Source organism: Micropterus dolomieu, linkage group LG18 (assembly GCF_021292245.1).
Source record: "Micropterus dolomieu isolate WLL.071019.BEF.003 ecotype Adirondacks linkage group LG18, ASM2129224v1, whole genome shotgun sequence".
NCBI classification, from domain to species: Eukaryota; Metazoa; Chordata; class Actinopteri; order Centrarchiformes; family Centrarchidae; genus Micropterus; species Micropterus dolomieu.
The window spans coordinates 21,918,970-21,940,224 of NC_060167.1; the positions used below are offsets into that span (position 1 = coordinate 21,918,970).

At 40.9% G+C, this 21,255-nt stretch overlaps 1 protein-coding gene across 1 annotated transcript in view; it reads right to left on the reverse strand.

Annotated features, from left to right (window-relative positions):
• The window catches only part of tex264a (testis expressed 264, ER-phagy receptor a), a 148,152-nt gene extending 129,076 nt beyond the window's left edge, over positions 1–19,076 (reverse strand). The window contains exons 1-2 of the mRNA XM_046076565.1: positions 18,588–19,076; positions 6,400–6,621 (exon numbers count right to left, since the gene is read on the reverse strand). Of these exons, the coding sequence (XP_045932521.1) occupies positions 6,400–6,621; positions 18,588–18,845 (480 nt within the window). The 5' untranslated portion in view covers positions 18,846–19,076. The remainder of the gene's footprint in view (positions 1–6,399; positions 6,622–18,587) is intronic.
• Between the last annotated feature and the right edge of the window lie 2,179 nt (positions 19,077–21,255).

Below are 21,255 nucleotides of genomic sequence, written 5' to 3' on the forward strand. Positions count from 1 at the left end.
GACAGGCATGTGCCTCCTCCAACTCCAATTTTCACCAAGCTCCCGAGCCATCAGTCACAGAAACAAATGCTCGCTCACAGACTCCCACATCACTTACTGAGTCTCACTTTGCTTCCTAAGCTTTGATGCCATCGCAGCCACAACCCCTGCCATTCTGCACCATCCCACGCAGAAATCGCTCAACAGAGAGCAGTTAAGAGAGTCCGCGCCCTATGCCTAGGAAGCATTAAAGATGTAGAATCCTGCCACGCCTCCCCACTGTCTCCATTTCCCTTTGGGCTGGTTTAAAGTTCTCATTGACTGACAAAAAGGAGCTGGGAGGGTCAATGTAGAACCATGTAAACCCAAATCTTGTCTGATAATACTGTACAGTGTGGACCAACAATGCTGCATTTAGGTCTGTGGTCTACTGATTGAAAGCATAAGACTGCCTCATGGGGGTTAACATTGTGTCACTGGGCAGGAAGTTTAAAGGGAGCATTATAGTTTTGTTTTGTAAAAAAGCATTTTACCCCATTTTCCCAGGTGAGACAAACTCATGGATGCTTTCTTCATTTCTTGCAGTTTGAAGGTACCATATGCCGAAGAGCTGCTTTTCGATCCCACAGATGAAGTGAGCTAAAGTAAGCTTCAAACTGCGTGTAACAATTCATCTGTGGGTTTGTCTCACTTGTTAAGTAGGAACAACAGAAAAATTCTCTCCAAAATATTTTACTACAAGCATACCTTCGAAAGACTGAAGTAATTGCAGAGCATTTACTCAGATGCATTGGCCGCTTTGCCTACATCAAAATATTACCGGTTAACCATCTCTTGTTAAGTACCCTCTCTGCAGCTGAAAACAACCTGCATCCATCCAAAATAATTAGGAAAGTAAAGCCTATTAGCATATTGCATTATTATGTACTTCACACAATGAGACAGATGGTAAAGGCAGAACAAAAAGGAATAAACCACAATCTCTACAACAACAATACCTCAAAATAATCCTGAATAGATAATCAGATACCCTTGAACCCAAACATGCACAGAGAATTTAAGAAGCTATCCTATCTATGAGCCCAGAGGGTTCTCTGTGTGTGGTGTCAATATTCTGTAGAACAAAGCCAAAAATGAGTTGTTATCTGCACAACTCATTCCTCAGACTGGTACCTGAACTCAGCTCTGTCAGCTAGATGACAGAAAATGAGCGGTACAATAAAAGGCATGATTTTCAGAAATGCTGGGAAGTGAGGCAGTGAGTGGGAGGATTCCTTCACCTGATGTTGAGAGGAAAATAATTCATAAGTTAAAACCATGTAACATGATTTAGGATTATTATTAATAAATGTTCTGTGTGTATGCGTGTTTCTGTGGATGTGTGTTCAGTAGAGACACAGAGAGACCAGGACTGCGCTACAGTGGGTGGTGGAAGCACAGTTGTTTTACAGGAGTGTCCTAATTCCCCATTCACTATCCTGCTGGTTGACTGACAGACAGCATATAGTTTATCAGCTGCACACACTTGGGACAAGACAGACAAAGAAGATGGAATATGCTTTGAATAGAGTTTTCTAGAAACAAAGACTATTCTGATTTGATGAGAGTAAACCTCAACGACTGTACAGGAGAATACAAACCAAACTCCATAGTTCTGAATTAATTTTGTAAACCATCGCAGTGCAAAAAAGACACATTTATACTCACCCACAGAACAATCTAACCAGAGCGATGGACATCTCAGTTGTTTACACGGTGGATACACCTGAAATCAGTACAGTTCCACTGGCTAACCCCTAATCAGCCCATTGCATGAAATATAGATGCTGTGGACAAGCAAAAGAAAATTTTCTATATTTAATTCAACAAATAAAAACATCAAAGAAGATGAGAAAGTGGCTAGTGAATAAACCATGAGCAGAATGGAGGTGAGGAATCAACACTGCAGCGGTAGAGCATGAAGGTGCCACAAACTAAAGAGGTGTAAACAGACATAGGAATCGCCTCCATTTTGCCAGTAAATAACAGAGAAACTCAACCTCACCACAGTGGGAGATACGTGCCAGCAATAAAAAAGATATTCATCTTGCTTTTACAGATTATAAACTATATCGAATAAGCTTGTCTTGCTGTATATTATAGTTTAGCAGCCCAGGAGGAGGAAGGTTCAAACAGGATGTCTGGAGTTCAAGACCTCGTGGACAAGGCCACAGCCAAAAGTTCCCAGTTCATCCAGAATGCACATTTGGTTTTACCAGGTCTTTCCAGCTGCTTCCTCTTTTACCCGGTCCAATTCAACCACAGGTGGAGGATCAGCTGACAGCTCGTACTTGAGAGTCCAAGACATGCAGGAGCATATCTGATGGAGTATAGAGGGACATGAGGGAAAGAATAATAATGCTTTCATGATGTTTTAAACTTGATTCAGATAAATGGATTACTAAAATGGACGCGAGCGATCAGTTTCTCATCTTGTTCCAGCTCAAGGGGACTACTCTGAGTTTTGTTTGACGCAGCCACCAAAATAGCACCACGGTGATTGTTTCACTTTCATTATTTTGGTCCTGAAAAGGCGCTTTCACAAAGATCAAACAGAGTTTGTCCAAATCCTTTAATATAGTGTGACAGCTACTTCTTTATCTGTTCATTTTGGCGTCTTTTCCGACGGCCTTTTTTTAAACTGGGAGATGATACAATCCCAAGCATCCTGTGCTCATACCCACTCACACACACTGCTGTCATTTAGACTGACATGAATATGAATACACAGCTGCTGTACACAAATTACCAATATCTCAGACATTCAACTGGTACCATAAGTTCATTGATACCCTCAGATTAACAGCCCATTAAAAACATCAGGATTTAACACAGAGAACACCTATCACCTAATTCAGATATTTTAAGAAACAGTTATACCTCCTTTGTGTGTGTGTGTGTGTGTGTGTGTGTGTGTGTGTGTGTGTGTGTGTGTGTGTTAGCGTATGTGTCCACAGAAGAGATAAGGCAAAGTAAGCTGGCGTGGAGATGGCACTGTTGGACTGGAGAGAAAGCGTTGAAGTGAAAAAGGGCAGTTATGCACTTAACCTGCTCTCTGATAACTGAAGCACTACAGGAGGAATACCAGAGTCTGTGAGAAAACACTTTCAAGCTGAAGGCTGGGCCGGGAGCCAGACAGTAAAGCCCACCTCACCAATCTGGCCTCCCCAGTGTCGCTGGAGGCACTGGTTTGCATAAGTTGACTGAAAATTTAAAGGCTTAAAGGTGGGGTAAGCGATTCTGGAGGAATCCAATTCCATGACAAATACCATGATATAGAGCGAATAATGACATAGCAAGTAATGTAACTAACGTTAGCTAAGCTGTGGGTTAGCAAACTGTTGCTACAGCTGCTGCTGCTGTGAAGCTAACATGCAGAGCAGACAAGATGGTCCCAGAGCCAGCACACCCACTCCAAACGGCAATACTCACAACTCTCCTGCTATTATAGCTTACAATACAACAACAGCATGTCTTAGCAAGCTAGAAAGTAAGCTGAATGTCTGTGGGCAAGTCATTTAACATTACCTGACAAACAAATCATGGCTGGAATAGTGTTGTGCAGCAGGGTGCAGACCACTATGTATGTTTCCTATTTACAGAGCCAGGGCTGTGCGTAAAACACCAGATTTGTTTTCAGTGCAAGCACAAAACGGACAGCTAGCAACTCATGAGGAGATATTTGCTGAATTTGACAAAAAGACGTGTTTTGGATTAGAATTGAAGCTGCACTATACACAGAGATGGTGAAGACCAAAACAGAGCTAAAAATTGTGGATATCAGACTAAAATTTGCCAGATGGCCAAAACTATGGCTTCAAATGAATGCTAATGTTGCTCTTTGTCCTCTGGAGGCTTGAGGTGCAACTGTTTGCCAATACATAGTTACTACATTAACCATACTTTGTAATATCAAAGCTTGTTGCACTGCCACTAAACGGCCAAAAAGAAATCTAACAATGCAGGTGTAAATTTTACTTCTTGTTTGTACATAGATTAGCATGAGCTTGTCAGTAGATTAAGTAGAACCTTGTGGTCCCACAGCAGATACCGAGCACAAAGCTACGTCACACAAGTGTTTCCCTATTTCAAAGCCCCTAATATTATAAACCTACTCAATTAATCATACGTACAGTGTACAGGCATACATTTCTAGCATATTCACATACCACCCTCTCACCAAGCCTCTCTAAACCATGCTCCATTATTCATTAGCCTCGCTGTAGCTGGTATGCATAGTGCACCACTCCACAGCTCAAACTAGATGTTAGTGTGTTATTAGCCCATCTACTGTACAAGAGCACCTCCTTAACGACCTGTCACAGCACTTGGGTCTAATGATGGACTGAGACAAGCACTTCGGCCTTATGGCAGACAAGGGAGTAAAAACTGATGCTTTCTCGACAGTGACATCAACTAGCCACAGTTGTGAGCTCACAAAAGATGCACACTGACACTGGCCATGATTATGTAACAGCACAAGAGCCTCAAAGGGAATACTACAAAATTTTAACACAGAGGGATGCTATTCCTATGCCTTCAGACTGTTTAGTTTGTGTCAGTGCACATGTTAGAGTTTGTCCTGCCCTCTGATGTGGGATGTTGTATGTAAGCATAGTGCCGCAGAGACCAAACTGCAAAAGAGAGGAGAAAGCTGGTAAACAAAAATAAGCAGACCAGACAGGGGTTCTTTAAGGATTAGAATTTACAGATCAGGACTAATATCACTACTCCAACCTAAATTTAAAAAAGTATTAAAAAACGTGTGTAAAAATGCATAAAGTCTCAGTGTCCCAGTCATCCTCAGTAGAGCACCTCTAAGCCATGCTTTTGTGACCAAAGTTAAATTCCTGGCAGTGTTTGCTGGGTGGGAAGCCAGTGGGGGATCATTTCCTTGTCAGTGCACTAGCAACTCCTACTGGTTGGTCGAGCTGCCTGGTTGCATGGGGGTGATATCTGGGTGTAATTCCCTCAGGGCAGGTGAAAAGAAGCAGCTGGTGACTATGTGTATCAGAGGAGACACACAGCAAGGACTGTGGTACATGGGGAATTAGCCGATCCAAATTGGGCAGCACAAGACAGTGTTAATTTTTAAGCTCATCCGACATTATATTGTATAGCTATTGTGTTGTTTTGAACAAATAAAAAAAACAGCTTTGTCATCAGTGCCAAGAATTTCTCTCTGGGACAAGGCCAGGATGAAAGTCAACAATACAACATACAACTGAGACCTTCGTGAAATGGTCTGTCTACGACACACAGGCTATCTTTAGCATGGCTTTGATATACTGGCCGAGCTGAATACAGCCAATAAACGGTGCTATGGACAGGGTCCTTGCCCCTTTTACTTTCTGTTGCTCGACACAAGACAACAACAGATGGAGGACTCAACAGTAAAGCACGTCTCCTATGGCATAATGGCACCATCACATGCTGATGATGCACTGGGTTTGTGCAGGCAAATCAAACACTGCAGTTTACTGAGAAAATAAAAAAAGGTTCACAGAATTAGAGAAGAATACTAATGCATATCCGCATTCAAATGTGACCCCTCTTGCCTTTGGTGTGAACACCGTGTCTCCCACTGCCATGAATATAAGGAAAAAAAAAAATGAAAGAAACAATTAATAATAAAGGTGTTAGAAAAGTCCTGCATTTTTTTCTTGAAATAATGGAACATTTTCTAACTAGTAAGTGGATCCTTTTTACCTCCTGTGAAGAGATTAAGTTTAAATAAACAGATGGACAGATGTGCGAGCACGCACGTGCAAGCGCTCACACACAAGCACAGCATTATTCATGCAGTGGGATGCCCCTAAATGAATCCATGTGTGTAAATGTCATCAGTAAATGTCAATAGCTTTTTGAGGCCTTGTCCTGGGGACATGGAACCCAGCAAATGGGTCACGGTAGTGAGATGTACCTTCATTTCCTACAACTTCATCTATTCCTAATCTACTTTAAAAGACCTCATCTGCTCTCGTTATGAATTAAACAGCACGAGTGAGGGTTTTTTGACAAACAGGAAGCACTAAAGAGGAAAGATATGACCACAAGATGATTACCATCGAGTGAGATAAAAAAGGACATAAGGAAGAGAAAAGAAGAAAACTCCTGTCTTACTATTTCAGGTGGGAGACGGGCAAAAAGCAAGTCATTATTATAGAAAGCGACATCCTGCAAACACTGGAGACATGCACAATGTTCAAAGCTTAAGTTTCTACAAAGGGATAACTTTTCATTAACAGTAAGAATAAATCCTGATTCATTCATGTAGCTTATACTTATTTAAGATACTCTGTGGCAAAAAGAGCCATGGAGTGACTCCAGCGATGACAGCTGTATCCACATTGTGCTAACATACTGTCATATTGTCTGTACCTCGATGTAGGAAGCGAGCCTGGGGTAGACCCTGTAAGGTCCCAGCACGTGAGACAGAGGGGTGGTGCAGGGGAAGCTGGTGGTCACAGCGTGGCTCACTTCAGGCAGAGAAAACACCTTGAAGCCAAACTTCTCGTACAGCTTCTGTAGTTCTTCGTCTGGCTTCTCTTCACCCTCACACAGGACACTGCCCACCACATAGCGACATTTCTCTGATGGCCTCTGAGGGGACAGCGAGAGGGAAAGAACAGATGTATATTAAACATCAACAACAATTCAATTTAAAACGCTTCAGTGACTCACCTCACACCAGTAGGGACCCATACTTCATAATACAAGTATCAACCACACAGCAAGGTAATGCCCTCTGTTGGAGGAACGAAGTGGTATTTTTCATGTAGTTCTATTGTATTATGCTGTGGCATCTGATTCTTAGGGGGGGGTGATGGGGCAGTGGATAAGACACATGCCTTTGGTGTGAGAGACCTGGGTTCAAGTCCCCACTGTGACATCCACCACCACTCTCCCACTCACAATGTGCCCTGAGCAAGACACTTAACCCCTAGTTGCTCCAGAGGCGTGCAACCTCTGATATACATAGCAATTGTATGTCGCTTTAGATAAAAGCAGCAGTTATATGAATAAATATAATGATGGATTCAAGACAGACAGAAATATATATAAACACACATACATCTTATGCATAAGGAAATTTATTAAGTAGTCCACATTAAAAACTACACAGTGTAAATAAGACTTTTCTTCTTCACCTCCTCCTTCTCCTTCTTAAACAGGGACGTCCAGAGAAAGGGAGAGCACTGGAGGATGTAACCGGTGGGTCACTGGTCTGGTTAATGCTGTATCAGCACAAAACCGCACAAGTGAAAGTAAAAATAGAAGTCGTTTGATTTAAACTTGCAGAGACATTGCACCTTCACATAGTTAGAAGTATCACTGGTCAGATGGCTGCCAGCTCTTGTAAACATCCCACATCCGGGTCACATATGAGGCAGCTCTAATTGTATCTGTGCTGGAAAGCGTGTTTGTCAAGTGTGCCAGAAACGGTCTCTTATTTTTACACCAAGCTCCACATAAACATTATTAAAAACATTACAAATAATAACTTTATTATATTTAAGATTTTGCATTTTATCAAAATGGAAAGTGGAAAGGATTTGTGGACATCAATTAACAAGTGGTCCCAACCATCCATATTGTTCTCTTACCAACAAATATATAAATGTTGCTAAATTGCACAAAAGTGCAATAATCTTCACAATATCAATACTAAGGCATTTGGCCAAAAAACAATGTAACATCAAGCTTCAGAACATCCCCCCTGGAACTAGCAGAGATTGGTTGTCTTGCCTGATTACACTTCAGGAGAGCAGATACAGGCTGACATGGAGGTTTGGTCTCCTTCGCTACAAAGCGTCTCTGCCACCGAAATGTCTCTTAATGTGCCCACATGTCAGCATGCAGATGAGAAACCGACAGATTCACAATTGCTGAGCGAATTGTCAGTCAGAAGAGGATCTGACAGACTCTCCCACTCACATCTGTTTGCAGACAGTTTGAAGTCTACCTTGTCGAGTGTGGAGAGTGGGAGCTGTTGTTAAAGGACCATACTTCCTTGCATGTTTTTGTCACTTTACTAAATATCACATAGGTATGCTTTAAATTTATGCCACCATTTTCTAGATCTCGTAAAAATATTTTAGATGTCTGTATTGTACATATGTCCTCACTTCCAGACAGCCATAGGTAAAATACATTATACATATTTAATCATTCATTTAAACATGAGAACTGCCAATAATAATCATATTGCTGTATGAATTTATGTAGAGATTATATGTAGAACAATAATAACTAGAAAACTACTAGAAAAATAATCCCTTACTGGTTTCCATAAATTTTTGTACAGTATGAAAATTAACTTTCAAAGACACAAAAAACATAATTCCCTTAATTTTATACTGCACTGAGATTTGGGTACCTGTGATGGTCTAGGACACAGAATTAGCAACCTAAAAAGTAAAAATAATTATGTAAATGTATGTCATTTTTGGTAAAAGGTACGCACAAAAACCCTGGTATGGTCCTTTAAGGCATGCTGCTGATTTCTACTCTGTGACAGTGGCGGTCTGCAAAGGGCTGGCACTGAGGGGGCACAGATGGGAGCCAGCAACACTCGTCTTCATGTCCCTGGCATCATTGCATAATTATCACATTGAAACGCCACAACCTCCTCTTCTTTTCCTTCTCATTTCTCACATTCAGGGCTATTTTTGACTGCATTGTGCTGCTACTACACTGTACTGTTCCTGCTGTCCTATTTTGTTCATACAGCAGTTTTTGTGCTTTAATTCATCATTGTTGGCTGCCGGTGAGACTCCCTGCCAGAGATAAATCTATTTGATCACCCCATCTGTAACCCTCAGTGCCTCTTAATGTTTGCATCACGTGGGTAATAATCATGACCGACAGTGCCTGTTCAGCATGAGCAGATAATCTTTACTGTCACCTGACAGAGACACTTGCCACCATGTTCAACAGTGAGTCAGAGAACACAGATCACCAGATTTTGACAGGGAGTTATTCATTCAAGGCAGCATGAGCTATACTAGATCTATTGACAATGAAGCAATGAGTCATTGCAAACCGAGATGGTTACAATGGCTGCGTAAGCACTGTCAGAGTAAATCATTACAGCAATGTGAGAATGAAGGTATATCTATTTTAAAGTCTAGTAAAAACATGATAGTGGAGTTGAAATTTGAAATAAGGTGACATTTTGACAAAATCATTATTGATATGAAAGTAGGGCTGGGCGATATGGCCAAAAATGATAGAAAATTCCAAATCATTCGATATCGATACTTATCACGTTAAATGTCAAATCATTATTTCTTTTAAAGTGTAAAAGTTGATGTTTGCTCCTGAGTGAATGTTGAAGAATGGTTAATTGTGGTTTTAAACTATTCTTTATTTTCAGAACATGACAAAAACTTGCCACATCGAAACAGTGGATCATTTCACAAATCAGAGGTAAAGAATTCAAAACAATTATGATAAAAATCTTTTTTCAACAAATATGTATGAGTAAAATGAGGTAAAATCTGTTTTCAGCCCCTTTAACTCAAATAAATATGTTAATAGAAAAAGTGTTAATTTGTTCATGATACAAATGAATTAAATCAAACATTTATTAAACATTTGTTGTTATTGAGGAAAATTATATCACGATAATCATCATTATTCTTTTATTGCCCAGCCCGAGGCCTATATGAAAGCAAAAATAAGTGTGCTATTAGGGCCAGGTGGTGTGGCTGACAAGAACCTTTTTACGAACTTGGGAACCACGTTCTAAATTGAGTTCCCCCACATGGTTTCTTGCCCCCTAAAAAGTACCTGCACTGCTGAAGGTTGCTCACTGGTCAAACACAGACTTCAGGCTGCTTCAACTTGTGTATAGCATTAGTTCATAAACACAGTAAGCGTTAGTACGAGGGGTGGCGAATTCTTGTCATGTTTGTTTGCATCAATTCAAATAGACACAACATTTTGTTCATTTGACATTCAGCGGTTCTCAACAATATATTCTAATGATCACCTGACTTTTTGTCTCACTATTATGACTATTGGATGGATTGGTGTAGAAATCAGAAGGAATTTTAAGGAGGAACCGATCTCTTTAATTTTCATCTCGCACCATCATCAGGTCAAAATTTCAATTTGTTCAATACTTTGTTCAGTAGTTTAAGACCAAATACTGGCAAAACTAATGACATTCAACCTCAGCTCTACTTTGTGCTTAGTGCTAATTAGTTGCTGATGCATGCTAACATGCCAAAGTAGAATGGTGGTCATGGGCGAATCCTACACTTGCTAAGCATCATTATATCACATTGTTACTGTGAGAATGTTACCATGCTGATGCAGGGATTTAGCTCGAAGTATTGTTGTGCCCAAGTACAGTTTCACAAATCTGCTAGCATGGCAATGAACTTTGTCTCGATGTGTACTGTATTTAACAAAACTCTTCATACAGGTAAAACATCAACTTTACAATTAGTTTGGAATTTCATTCGGACAACACAATTTGTAAAACAGTAACACAATAAGATAAAGTCTTTATATTAATACTGAATTATGTATTATGCCAGTCCTGTATGCCATACCAGGGTTGGGCGCCTGGACGAATATATCGGCTATCGGCGATTGTCCATTGTGACTGTGTTTGTGTTTTATGATGAGTTAACAAAGCATGCACATACCCTGTGTGAATATATATCGGCAATCGCCTGTTGTTGGGCTGACGGTGGCCGGTTGTAAATAAAATTATTAAAATAAAAAAAAAAAATAGCTCTTTTTATTCCTTAAACAATTGCAGTGTATTTTAGACATTCTCAAGGGATTTATGTGCAGGGATTGCAATGCATCAAATGTATGAGCTGTCAACTAGTCTTGTGTAAAGAGATCCTCCTTGTCAACACTAGTGGTCTATGATAAGACACAACAATAACCATTCAAACACAGAGGAGATAACAACTGTCCTCCTACAGTCTTGCTTCAGTATCTTACTATCTCTAATGCTCTCAGCACTGAGACTAGAGTGTGTTAGCCAAACCAGTAGTTCACTAATGATATCATTCAGGGCTCTAGCTATCATTCACATCCCACACAGTGGCAAGAACAAACAGCAGCCCTGACTGCATCTCATCTCGGCTTCTCTTGAGATAACAGAGCCCAGGCAATTAGGAAAGAGAGGAACACCACTCCATGTACTTGACTTGTCTTCCCCAGCAAAGTTGTTTTGTTTTGTCTGAAATTCTAACACCACAAAAAAGGTTGAAATTCTCTAATGTTTGTCCACGCTGGGCAACAGTGCTCTAAAAGGCAGCCGAAGCTGTGTTTTGAAAGACAGTGTGCGATACCATTTCTCACAGGTAGCTGAGGAAAGCCGACTGTGGCTTTTGATTGGCCCGGGTGAGAAGCAGAGTCAGATAATGGGACGACTGCAGAGCTTTTACCTCTGTAACTGAACACTGACATATTAAATTTCTGTATCAAGCTGCAGAAAACCAGTTCAGTTTAGAGTGATTTGTAAACTCTACTTAAATTGAAGCTATCTGCAAGTTCTAAAGGAAAGGTTTATTTCAGCTGAATATGTCTCTGCTGATTTCATTCCTATATTTCCTTATGCTTAGTATACGGAAATATAGTTCGTTAAATCAGGGGTGAAAAAAATGCATATACAGCCAAATCTGGAAGAGCTTGTGGCTCACAGGACTCTAAGATGGCTTCCCCTCACAAATGGTGCCATTCCCATCTCTACCTGATTCCCCTAAGCCAGGTCTCCAAGGACCTGTTGGGAGAGAAACTAATTTCAAAAGCAATCCTTTGCTTGAGGCTACAAGGGCCTTTCTTGATGGATGAGGGTTCTCCAACAATAAAAAGGTACGGCTGACAGAGGTAATTCTTTATTAGCAGACACGTAATGAGGATTTACTCTCTTCATCTTTCCTCCTCTTGGCCCTGTATCTCTTCCCTCCTGGCTATCACCACTTGGGATTCATTGTTTTCAGCGCTGACCCTGAAAGCAGGACAGGGACCAACAGGGTATAGCAGCCAACACTCTGCCTTGCTGTAATTTAAAGACAGGCTCATAATGAGTGTACCATACTCTGCCTGACCGAGGGCCATCACCACACTCATTAAAACACAACTGCCAAGCGGCCAATCAACTCTCTTTAAACGAACCATATAAACCATGTTGAAAAAATGTCAAGCGTGAGAGCAAACCGTCACATTAGCCCTTCATGCTCTTGTTGGCAAACTAGGCTTATGGCAGAATGGAGTTACGAGGCTGTGATTGTACAAGGGTCCTTCACTGTACGGCAATAAATAAATCTGCAAATTTAGGACCCATTCTGGACCTCTACGCCGTCTTTACATCAACATCTGAAGTGAAGCATGACAAGCAGGAGATGCAGCATTCATAAAGAGCACAACAAGTTAACATAACAGCCCAAAAAAAAAAAAATCATATTTCATCTACAGCCCAATTGCATCGGATAAATGTATCACACAAACAACACACATCACTGCATTTGCTGGAGAGCTCTCCTTTTCTCATTTAGTTTCTATATCTTGAATGCCAAGATAGACGGTGTCTAGTCCATGAACAAGCAAGGAACCTGACACATGGCGAGCAAGAAGAACAGAACACCACAGGATAAGCGATCTCTCAACAAGAGCCGTCTTTCGCCTCAGTGTGTTGGAGCGATAACCTGTCTCAGCTGATTGGAAGCCATTCGCCCCCCTCACAGGCACATGAAGCAGCAGAAGTAAAAGTCACCGGGAAGGAAATTGAAATTAATAGGGCTGCACAGCACTGGGACCACAGGTATACTGTGATGGGCTGTTTGCAGCTGAATTAATGGAGCAGCAATTGGAGTGAAGCAAGTAAGCTTAGGCAAACAAATGCAGTTAAAGTAAACTGATTTAGCAAAGAAACAGTGAGGGTCATTCTATAATTTGGGCACAAAGAAAAACCAACCATCGCACTGACTGATATAATATTAAGCCAATTGAATGTCATCGCCTGTAATGGTCGGGAAAATAAAATTAAGACTTATTCAAACTACAAGGTTTTAAAAAAAAATTTATATGTTCTCCTTCGGAAGGGGGCCCACAAGCACCCAAATCAGAATATACAGTATATCCACTGCAGTGATGAGGCGTGGCCCCTTGAGTCAGGAGCCAGTGGAAATCTTTTTTTTCCCCATCTCTCTCTCTTTCACCAAGTGCAGACTGGTGCCTTTAGGCTGTGCTCAGACTTAGCTGGTAATTACACATGGCATCCTGGGAGTTCTGGCATGTATAATTACTGGCGAGGATAAGCAGCCTGCTGGAGGCAGGACACAGTTTTCCTTCGCCACAGTTGTTGAGCTGGTTCACCACTCCTCGGCCAGCTGGACGCAGTGTGGCACTCCTCCAGCCAGATGTCACCGGGCAGGGAGATAATCTTCTCTAATAGGAGATATGAATCCTCCCTCCTCAGCATAGGCCTTCTTCCTTCCCTACAAATGTTCAGCTGTCATTCTCCACCTTCTTGCTCTCTGTAAGCTGTTAAATTTATAATATGATAAAGATTCGACTGTGTAATCCAATATCCTGCGCATCATAACACAGGGCGAAAAGCCAATACATGTCACAGGATTGATGGCACAGAAGATATAAAAGCATTCTTCACCACCTTGTTTCACTGACTAATCGTAACATGTCAGCTTGTAGAGTAATGGCTTTTTCTCTACACGCTCTGTGAATTCGGATCAAAACGGTATCTTAAAAATACACTCAACGGTTGTGTTCCACTATTAAAAAAGCAGCTCCCCATTTAATATATTCTGTCTGGATTTCTGCTTTCTGGTTTTGTCGTATCTCACTCACTGCATAGATGTCCATAGACATTAATGGGGTGCTTTACTATAGTGAGAGCTGGCATGACCACAATCTTGTATAATATTGACTTGGAGACCTGTGGGACCAGATTTCAGAGTATATTCATTTCTCATTTTATATCCACCTTTAAAAGAGGCAACTCCTTGCCAGAAGTCCCCCTTTCATGTTGTTGCTGTCGACAGACGAGCGGCAGTAAAATGCTAATAAATGTGACTGGGAGTGCAGCCGATGCTCAGTGCTCTGATTTGAAATTCCGATTGATGAACTGGAGCACTGCGAGAGTCTCAAGGTGAGTCAGACTCCTACCAATTTAGACCCCTCTTCCAAGGCAGTCCCACACCTCGCCTCATCTCTCACTGCCACTCCCATATACGTCTACACATGACATTTCATTTTCTCCTGCTTGTCATGGGGAGCCATGAGTAGTTTTGCTTCAGAGGCTGAAACAAAGTGGGAATTCAGTAGATCAGAGGATGAACCAAACAGCAGCTCTAGTTCAGCCTCGATACAAACACAACATGTTATCAGCGTCAGAGGCAGCTGCATTTGCTGTGTAGTTCTACCAATATAATAAATAAATAGTCTATCCATAAATGTGTACCTACCTTCCTCCCTGCTAATTGGACAATCTGGACAATGAAATAACATTTGAGTTTCTTAATCTACTGTAGTTACATGCCTCTGAGCCTTCACTGCTGTCCATTCTTTTTAATGATTTTTGCTCTAGAGATTCTTTGGACATTCCTGACTTCTTGCTACTCTACAACAGAACAAATGGCTGCAACCTAGGAATTCAATGATTTAGTCTGTCTTTATCCCATCTGGGATTTGTTCAATTCTTGTGTCAAAGCCCCATTACAGCAGAGCCTAAGGCAACTCTGCCTTTAATGGCTAGGTGAGTTTTAAGTGTACACTCCAATGTCGTGGGTCACTGTCCATTGGCTGGCTCCGGTCAGCCAAACTATTAAACTGTTCAGTCCCTCAGCCCTTTGTGATAATAAGTGATGGCAATTAGAAGCATACATGCAAACATACACATGCATGAATGAACATACACAAGCAAGAGGCAACAAGAAGAGCAGCTAGATTTAGTGCTAATTGGTGTTGCCTCAAATGCCTCAGCTTTACCACTGCAGACCAGTGGAGTTAAACGAGAGCTGTCTGATTTGACAAAATATGCGGTAGATTTAGCCACTATAACAGAAGCCTGCTCTGCTCTCACATTGTGTGATTCATTTGATCCGTTGGTGTGCTTCGTTTTGAATTCTGGTCCTCAGGACACAGAGTCCTGCTGTCTTTCATCGTTGTCATTAAACAGGGACTATATTAGAAGTTGAATGCAAGTTGAATGCAAATGACAGCAATTTGTTGAAAACCAGCTATACTCTTGAAACAGGGTGAAAACCACTGGAGTAGTGTCACGACATTACCAATTACTACCAGCCACAACCAGTGTAGGTTTGAAATCCTATTTTATTTTCATATGATAAATTAATTTTCGATTGAATGAATTATAAGAAGCTAAATCACACTATTTATGCCATGGGAATGCATTAAGTACAAAGATCACTGTGGTTATGAGGGTGCGCCTACTTGACAAATGACTCAATTTCAACGCCAACACTGCCATCTAGTGGCTGTAGCGTACCATAAGCAAACAGGATTGCAATGTTCACTCTAGGGCGGATAGCTGTAGTGCAGAGTATCCTCACTAATTACCTACATTTTGTTAATAAATACTCAAATACTTCAACTAAGATGTAGCTCAAATACCATTCTCACTGACTTAATGAAAAACATTTTTAGTGGGTTATGAATACTTCCCCGTACCTTCTAAATGTAATAAGCAGCAATGTGCACAATAACCATTCTGGCTATGACCGCATCTTTAAGACCTGGTGACTCGACAATAGACACTATTTACATTCCTATTCCTACTATTTATTTACATTCCTACATGCAGAATTTAAAGCAGCCTGTTGTCTCCACTGTGCATGCAAGATGGCATTATTTACACAGTCAGCCACATTGAAATTCTCTTCTAAAACAAATGTGGTTACACACACAAATACATCTATGAAACATGGAATTTCAAATATTTACATAATCTAATTTGGATTTGCACATTCTGAACTGGTGATTTTAATAGTCTGGACCATTATTCCACAGATGAATGAACTTTTTAAGACGTGACATGGCATGGTAGCATGGTGAAAAGAATTAGTTGTTGCTTATACCACATGAAGAGTATTGAGGTCGAGTCTAAACACAGCAAGTTGCAAAATCCACAAGTTGTAAGGAGAGTTGACCTCCTAAACCCCTTAAAGCTTCTCAGGAGGGTACCCAGAGTTCATCACAGGGCTGGCACACAGAGACAAACAACCATTAACACACCTTCGAGGAATTTAATCTGCATGTTTGTTTGACTGCAGGAGGAAGTTGGAGCACACGGGAAGAACATGCAAACTCCACACAGAAAGGCCTCAGCACCTGGGCATTTAGTTTACTCATGTGGTTGATGGTGAGTAATCAGACTCTTGGCCTTTGTAAACTAAGAAGGTCAACAAATTCTCATGTCACAAAAAAACATGGGAACAGCAAACAACTAAGTTTACAGCCCTGCATCAGTGATAAAGGGCGAGTCCAGAATTTAGAGCTTGCTATGAGCCGTTATCACGCCACCCTTATTACACACAGAAATGTTTAACATGAGATTGACTATCTCCTATTCTCTGACTCAGAGGACAAAGCTTTTCTTTATTTCTGTGCTGTTCTTAATTCATCTTCAGGACCATACATCTTCAGATTATGTCAAAATAGACACAGACACCAGGACAGAGTCATCAGCACCGTATAGAAATCTCTCTGCCCTGCAGATAGATTTCAGCATCCCATAATAGCTTCTTATGATCCCGACTCTCCACAGACTGTGACACCAGCAGAAAAGTTTTGTAAGCTCCTCACTGAATTGCCAAAACTTTCCACAGGTATGAGTCACAGTCAGGGTTTCCACTAAAAGCCTTTACTTAACAAAAGGACATCGTGCTACAGAGAAACTGGCAGGGGTATCCAGAAAGACAAATGCAAAGTGCTGCCAGTGCGCCACATTCTTTGTTCCACAAAGGATAACTAAATTATTATCTCACAGTCAGACAGACACCAAGTGATCTTATCTCAGTGTCAGAAACCATAAAATACAATAATAGACATAATAATTAGTGGTCAACCAATATGGGTTGTCGATGGTCGATATATAATGCAAACATCAAAAATAAAGAAAAGTCATGTATAATTCCATTATACTATAGGCAGAGTACAACTTAGTTCATCACAGGGCCAACACACAAAGACAAACAACCATTCACACTCACATTTACACCCAAGGGCCATTTAGAGTCAGCAAGTAACCCATTGTACCTGCATGTCTTTGGACTGTCCCACTGTTAATTCGATGTTAAGTCATGGAAAAGCCAAAAATAGGCTATATTGCGCCTTTGTGTAATATTATCAGACTGCACACCGCCTGTGTGTGTGTGTGTGTGTGTGTGTGTGTACTCTGCCCATATCAGCTGGGAACTCAATAAACAATCCTGTCTAACAAGCAGCTGTTCTTGTTGACTAAAAACACAACCCATGATGAACGGCTGAATGTGAAATGAAAGCAGGAGACAACCACAGCTCTCAGCTGAGGAATGACCCATTTATACAAAATTCAGTTATGGATTAGGATCAGAATGACAAAGAGAGAATCACTGCTTCTCGCATCTGGATTGTGACAGCCGTTTCACAACCAATTAGATTAGAAAGACTGAAAAGTTTTAAAGATTTTTAGACATCAGCTCTCTTCAGACACTTGTGAAGAGGCTGTGTTTGCCCTTCTGTTTTGGAGTCTGGACTTTGAGTCAGAAGCAGACAAATGTTGAAGCACCATGTAACCACAGATGAGAGGATGGAAAGACATATCAACAGTGCAACGTGGCATTGAACAGCTGACTGGTTTCATCATTCAGGCTCAGTTCCTTCAAAAGGCTGCCCATGCATTTAACCCCCTCAGCCATACATGCTGAATTCCACTGAGTGACAATGGTTATACTGTACATTACACTTCCAAGTCATATCCCCAAAACCTTCAGACAGGACCATTGCTAAGTAGACAATCAAATTAGAAACTTACTGAAACTGTAAAACCATTTACAATGTTTTAGCATAAAATGAGTTCAGGAAATCAACAATTTTGATAGTCATTTAGCGATTTTAGTCACGTTTAAAGCAAAAACACAAAACAGCTTCTAAAATGTAACAATTTGCTGTTATCTATGACAGTATACAAGATATATTTTGGATTTGGACAGTTGTATGGAAAAGAAGCAATTTAAAGATGCCACTTAAAGCTCTGGGACACTGATGGGAATTCTTAAAAACTGTTTTGACATTTTATTGTCACACTTTATTATTTCCTTAACCTTGAGACAGGACTCTTATTAAGTAACTTACTGACTAAACGGTGTGCATCTTAGTTTAAAATACATAACACCAACCCTTTTTGTGTGTGACCTTTAAGACTCTGGCCAGGTCAAACAAATCATATCTCACTAACTACAGTATATCTTATCAGGAAACAGAGTACATTGGGTTTTGTGGTTATGTCATAAGGCCAAGTGTAAATACAGACAGTGCTGTGTAGCTACACTAACAGGTGCCGAGTCTTGGGGGCTCACCTGCTTGGGGAAATCGTAGAAGACACCGATGGAGCTCAGCTTTGGCCCAATGCTGCAGCTCTCTGTGTAGGCTGCACCGCAGTCCTTGTAAGATCCCTCTTTGAACTTATAAGCAATAGTAACATTTCTGATAGGAGGTGGCCCAGTCTTTATAATCACGTCAGACAGGAGTCCCGAAACCAGCAGGAAACCCGCCACTGTCACAACCAAACACACCAGGAGCACGACTAACAGCAGCACCAGGATTAAATCAGACATGGTTTCTCAAAGCGGTACAGCTGCAGTCAATGCAATTATTAGCAAAAATGTGTCAAGCCTAAACGTCCTCCTCCGGGTCACATGCACCAAGACTGTAGTCCAGCAGATTCAAACGACATACACACACACACATACAAAAAAAAACGTGGCTATTCAAGAGATAATGTTAAATTCAGGGTCGTAATAACCTCGCACGAAACACTCGTTCAAGCTGACAGGAAAGACAGTTTGTTTACGTTGTTTTCCCAAACAGTGGAACATGCTTCCTGAATAGACCATTCTCTCCTAAAGAAGAGGTGGCTGTGAGTGTAGCGTTTTAACGACTACGCTGCATAAATTAATCACACCATCAGAAAATAAAACCTACATATAACAATAAACAATCAATAGATATTGTTCCTCTTGATCAATGTAAACCTTAGTTGATTATTGGCTAAAGCATGCGCATTCACGACAAAGACACCCCTCTTTTCATTGCCATGGTTCAACCCAGGAGGTTGAGCAGAAAGACAATAGAGTGCTGTAACAAAAAGCCGTTTTTTTCTGTATTTCCATATATATATAAATATATATATATGTATATGTGTCTATATATTTGTTCTTTCACCGATCCCGGGCTCTGGAAATTATGTGAAGGACTTATCTAAATGATGTAAGGGCTGTTACACAGTTTTCAGTGCTGCTTTTAGGAACTGTAGAGTCAAACAACCAGCATCAAAGTTCTGCTGAGTTCATCAAACTATGGAAATTCATAAAAAAAAAATATATAAAGCTAAATAGAACACATATTTTGAGCAGAATCCAGTGGACTTGAGTGTGTTGGGGCAGATTTGGAGGCCCAGAATAAGTAGGACAGAATATGTGCTGCTTTTCAAAGCAAAAAGTACAGCTTTCTTTGCTCACTACAGCAAGTTACATTCAGAGGTGGCCTGTAAGTTTTGTCTGTTAATACTAGGTCTGACTTACAAAATTTAAAGCTGCATTAATCAATCTTTTGCCACTAAGGGACAAAAACTACAAAGCCAGCTGATATGTACACAGCTGCTCCCATATCATACAGTAGAGGTCCTCCCTGGTCCACTTGGTTCCTGGGATCCAGGATCTGAGTCGGGCCAGGTCCAAATTGTTTTTATCAGCTCTGACCCAACTAGATCATGTAGTGTGTCATAATCATGTTGATGCAAGATAACGTGAACTGTAAAGTGGAGGGGGAAATGACTGGACTGTTTGGGGCACCGCATTTTGGATAAGATAATTATCCTCGGGTGTTTTTAGATGGGGTCCGATTGTCTTCAGGTCTCTTTTAGATGGCCTAAGTTACCAAGTTTGAAGGGGTTGATGCAGGCCGCTCAGACTTCCCCATTCATCAAATATAAGTCCAAAACAACGAGTTAAAAAAAAGCTAAAAAATCTCAGTAGGGCTGCAGACAGGGCTGGACTGATAATCTGGCATACCGGGCAAATGCCCGGTGGGCCGAAGCACCTTTAGGCCCGGTGTAATTTAAATTATTAATTTATATAACGGTTTTTTAAAACTGGGCAAACGATTGGCCCATAAAGCACGGACAGCAGCCCATTGGGTAATTTTCTATACTGACATTGGGCTGGTCCAATCACATCTCTTACTAGCCCCCACCCCCTCTGCTCTCTGTGTCTTGGTTTGCGGGCAACAAAAAAAAAAACATTCTTCAGATGGACGCAGCCAAATGCGCGAAAACAACCGGTATGTTTGCTACCGGGGCTGCTGTAGCTTCAACATCAGCTGCAGTACTCTGCGTAGTGCAGGCACAGGCACTTGAAGGAGTAAAGGAGAGCCGTGGCCCCTGCCAGGCAGAGGCGTGAGACAGCGAAACAGAGGGACAAAGTGACAGGGCGGGGGGACAGAGAGAGCAGGAGGAGAGTGGAGGTGAAGTGGTAAACATAGAGTAGCTCAACCTGTAGGGAGGGAGCAGGGGGGGAGGGTCATTTACACTGGGGACACTGGGGACATGTAGCCACCACGTTTTGAAAGCTTTTGTTAAAAATGTTCTGAAAAATAGCTTGCACCAAGAAATGTTAAATAACAAATTAAAATGCTATGAGAAAGGTTTATTTACACGTAAGAAAACCTGCAATGCAATGTTAATATAGAAGAAAAATATGTTGTCCAAAAAAAGTAACTTAAGCTAAAAAAAAATTATAAGCTACTGATTATTGCATTATATTTTATTATATTTTTATATTGTGAATTGTCACCTGCCACCTGAATTGTGTGCTTCCCTTTATAAAAAATAAAGACATTTCCACCATAAATTGGTGCAGAATGCAGGAAATTAAGTGTTTAATGCTCAAAATCTTCAGGGGAGGAGCCTCAGACCCCCCTTTCAAATATTTCATCTATAAATATTTTTTATAAATAGTAGGTCTATTA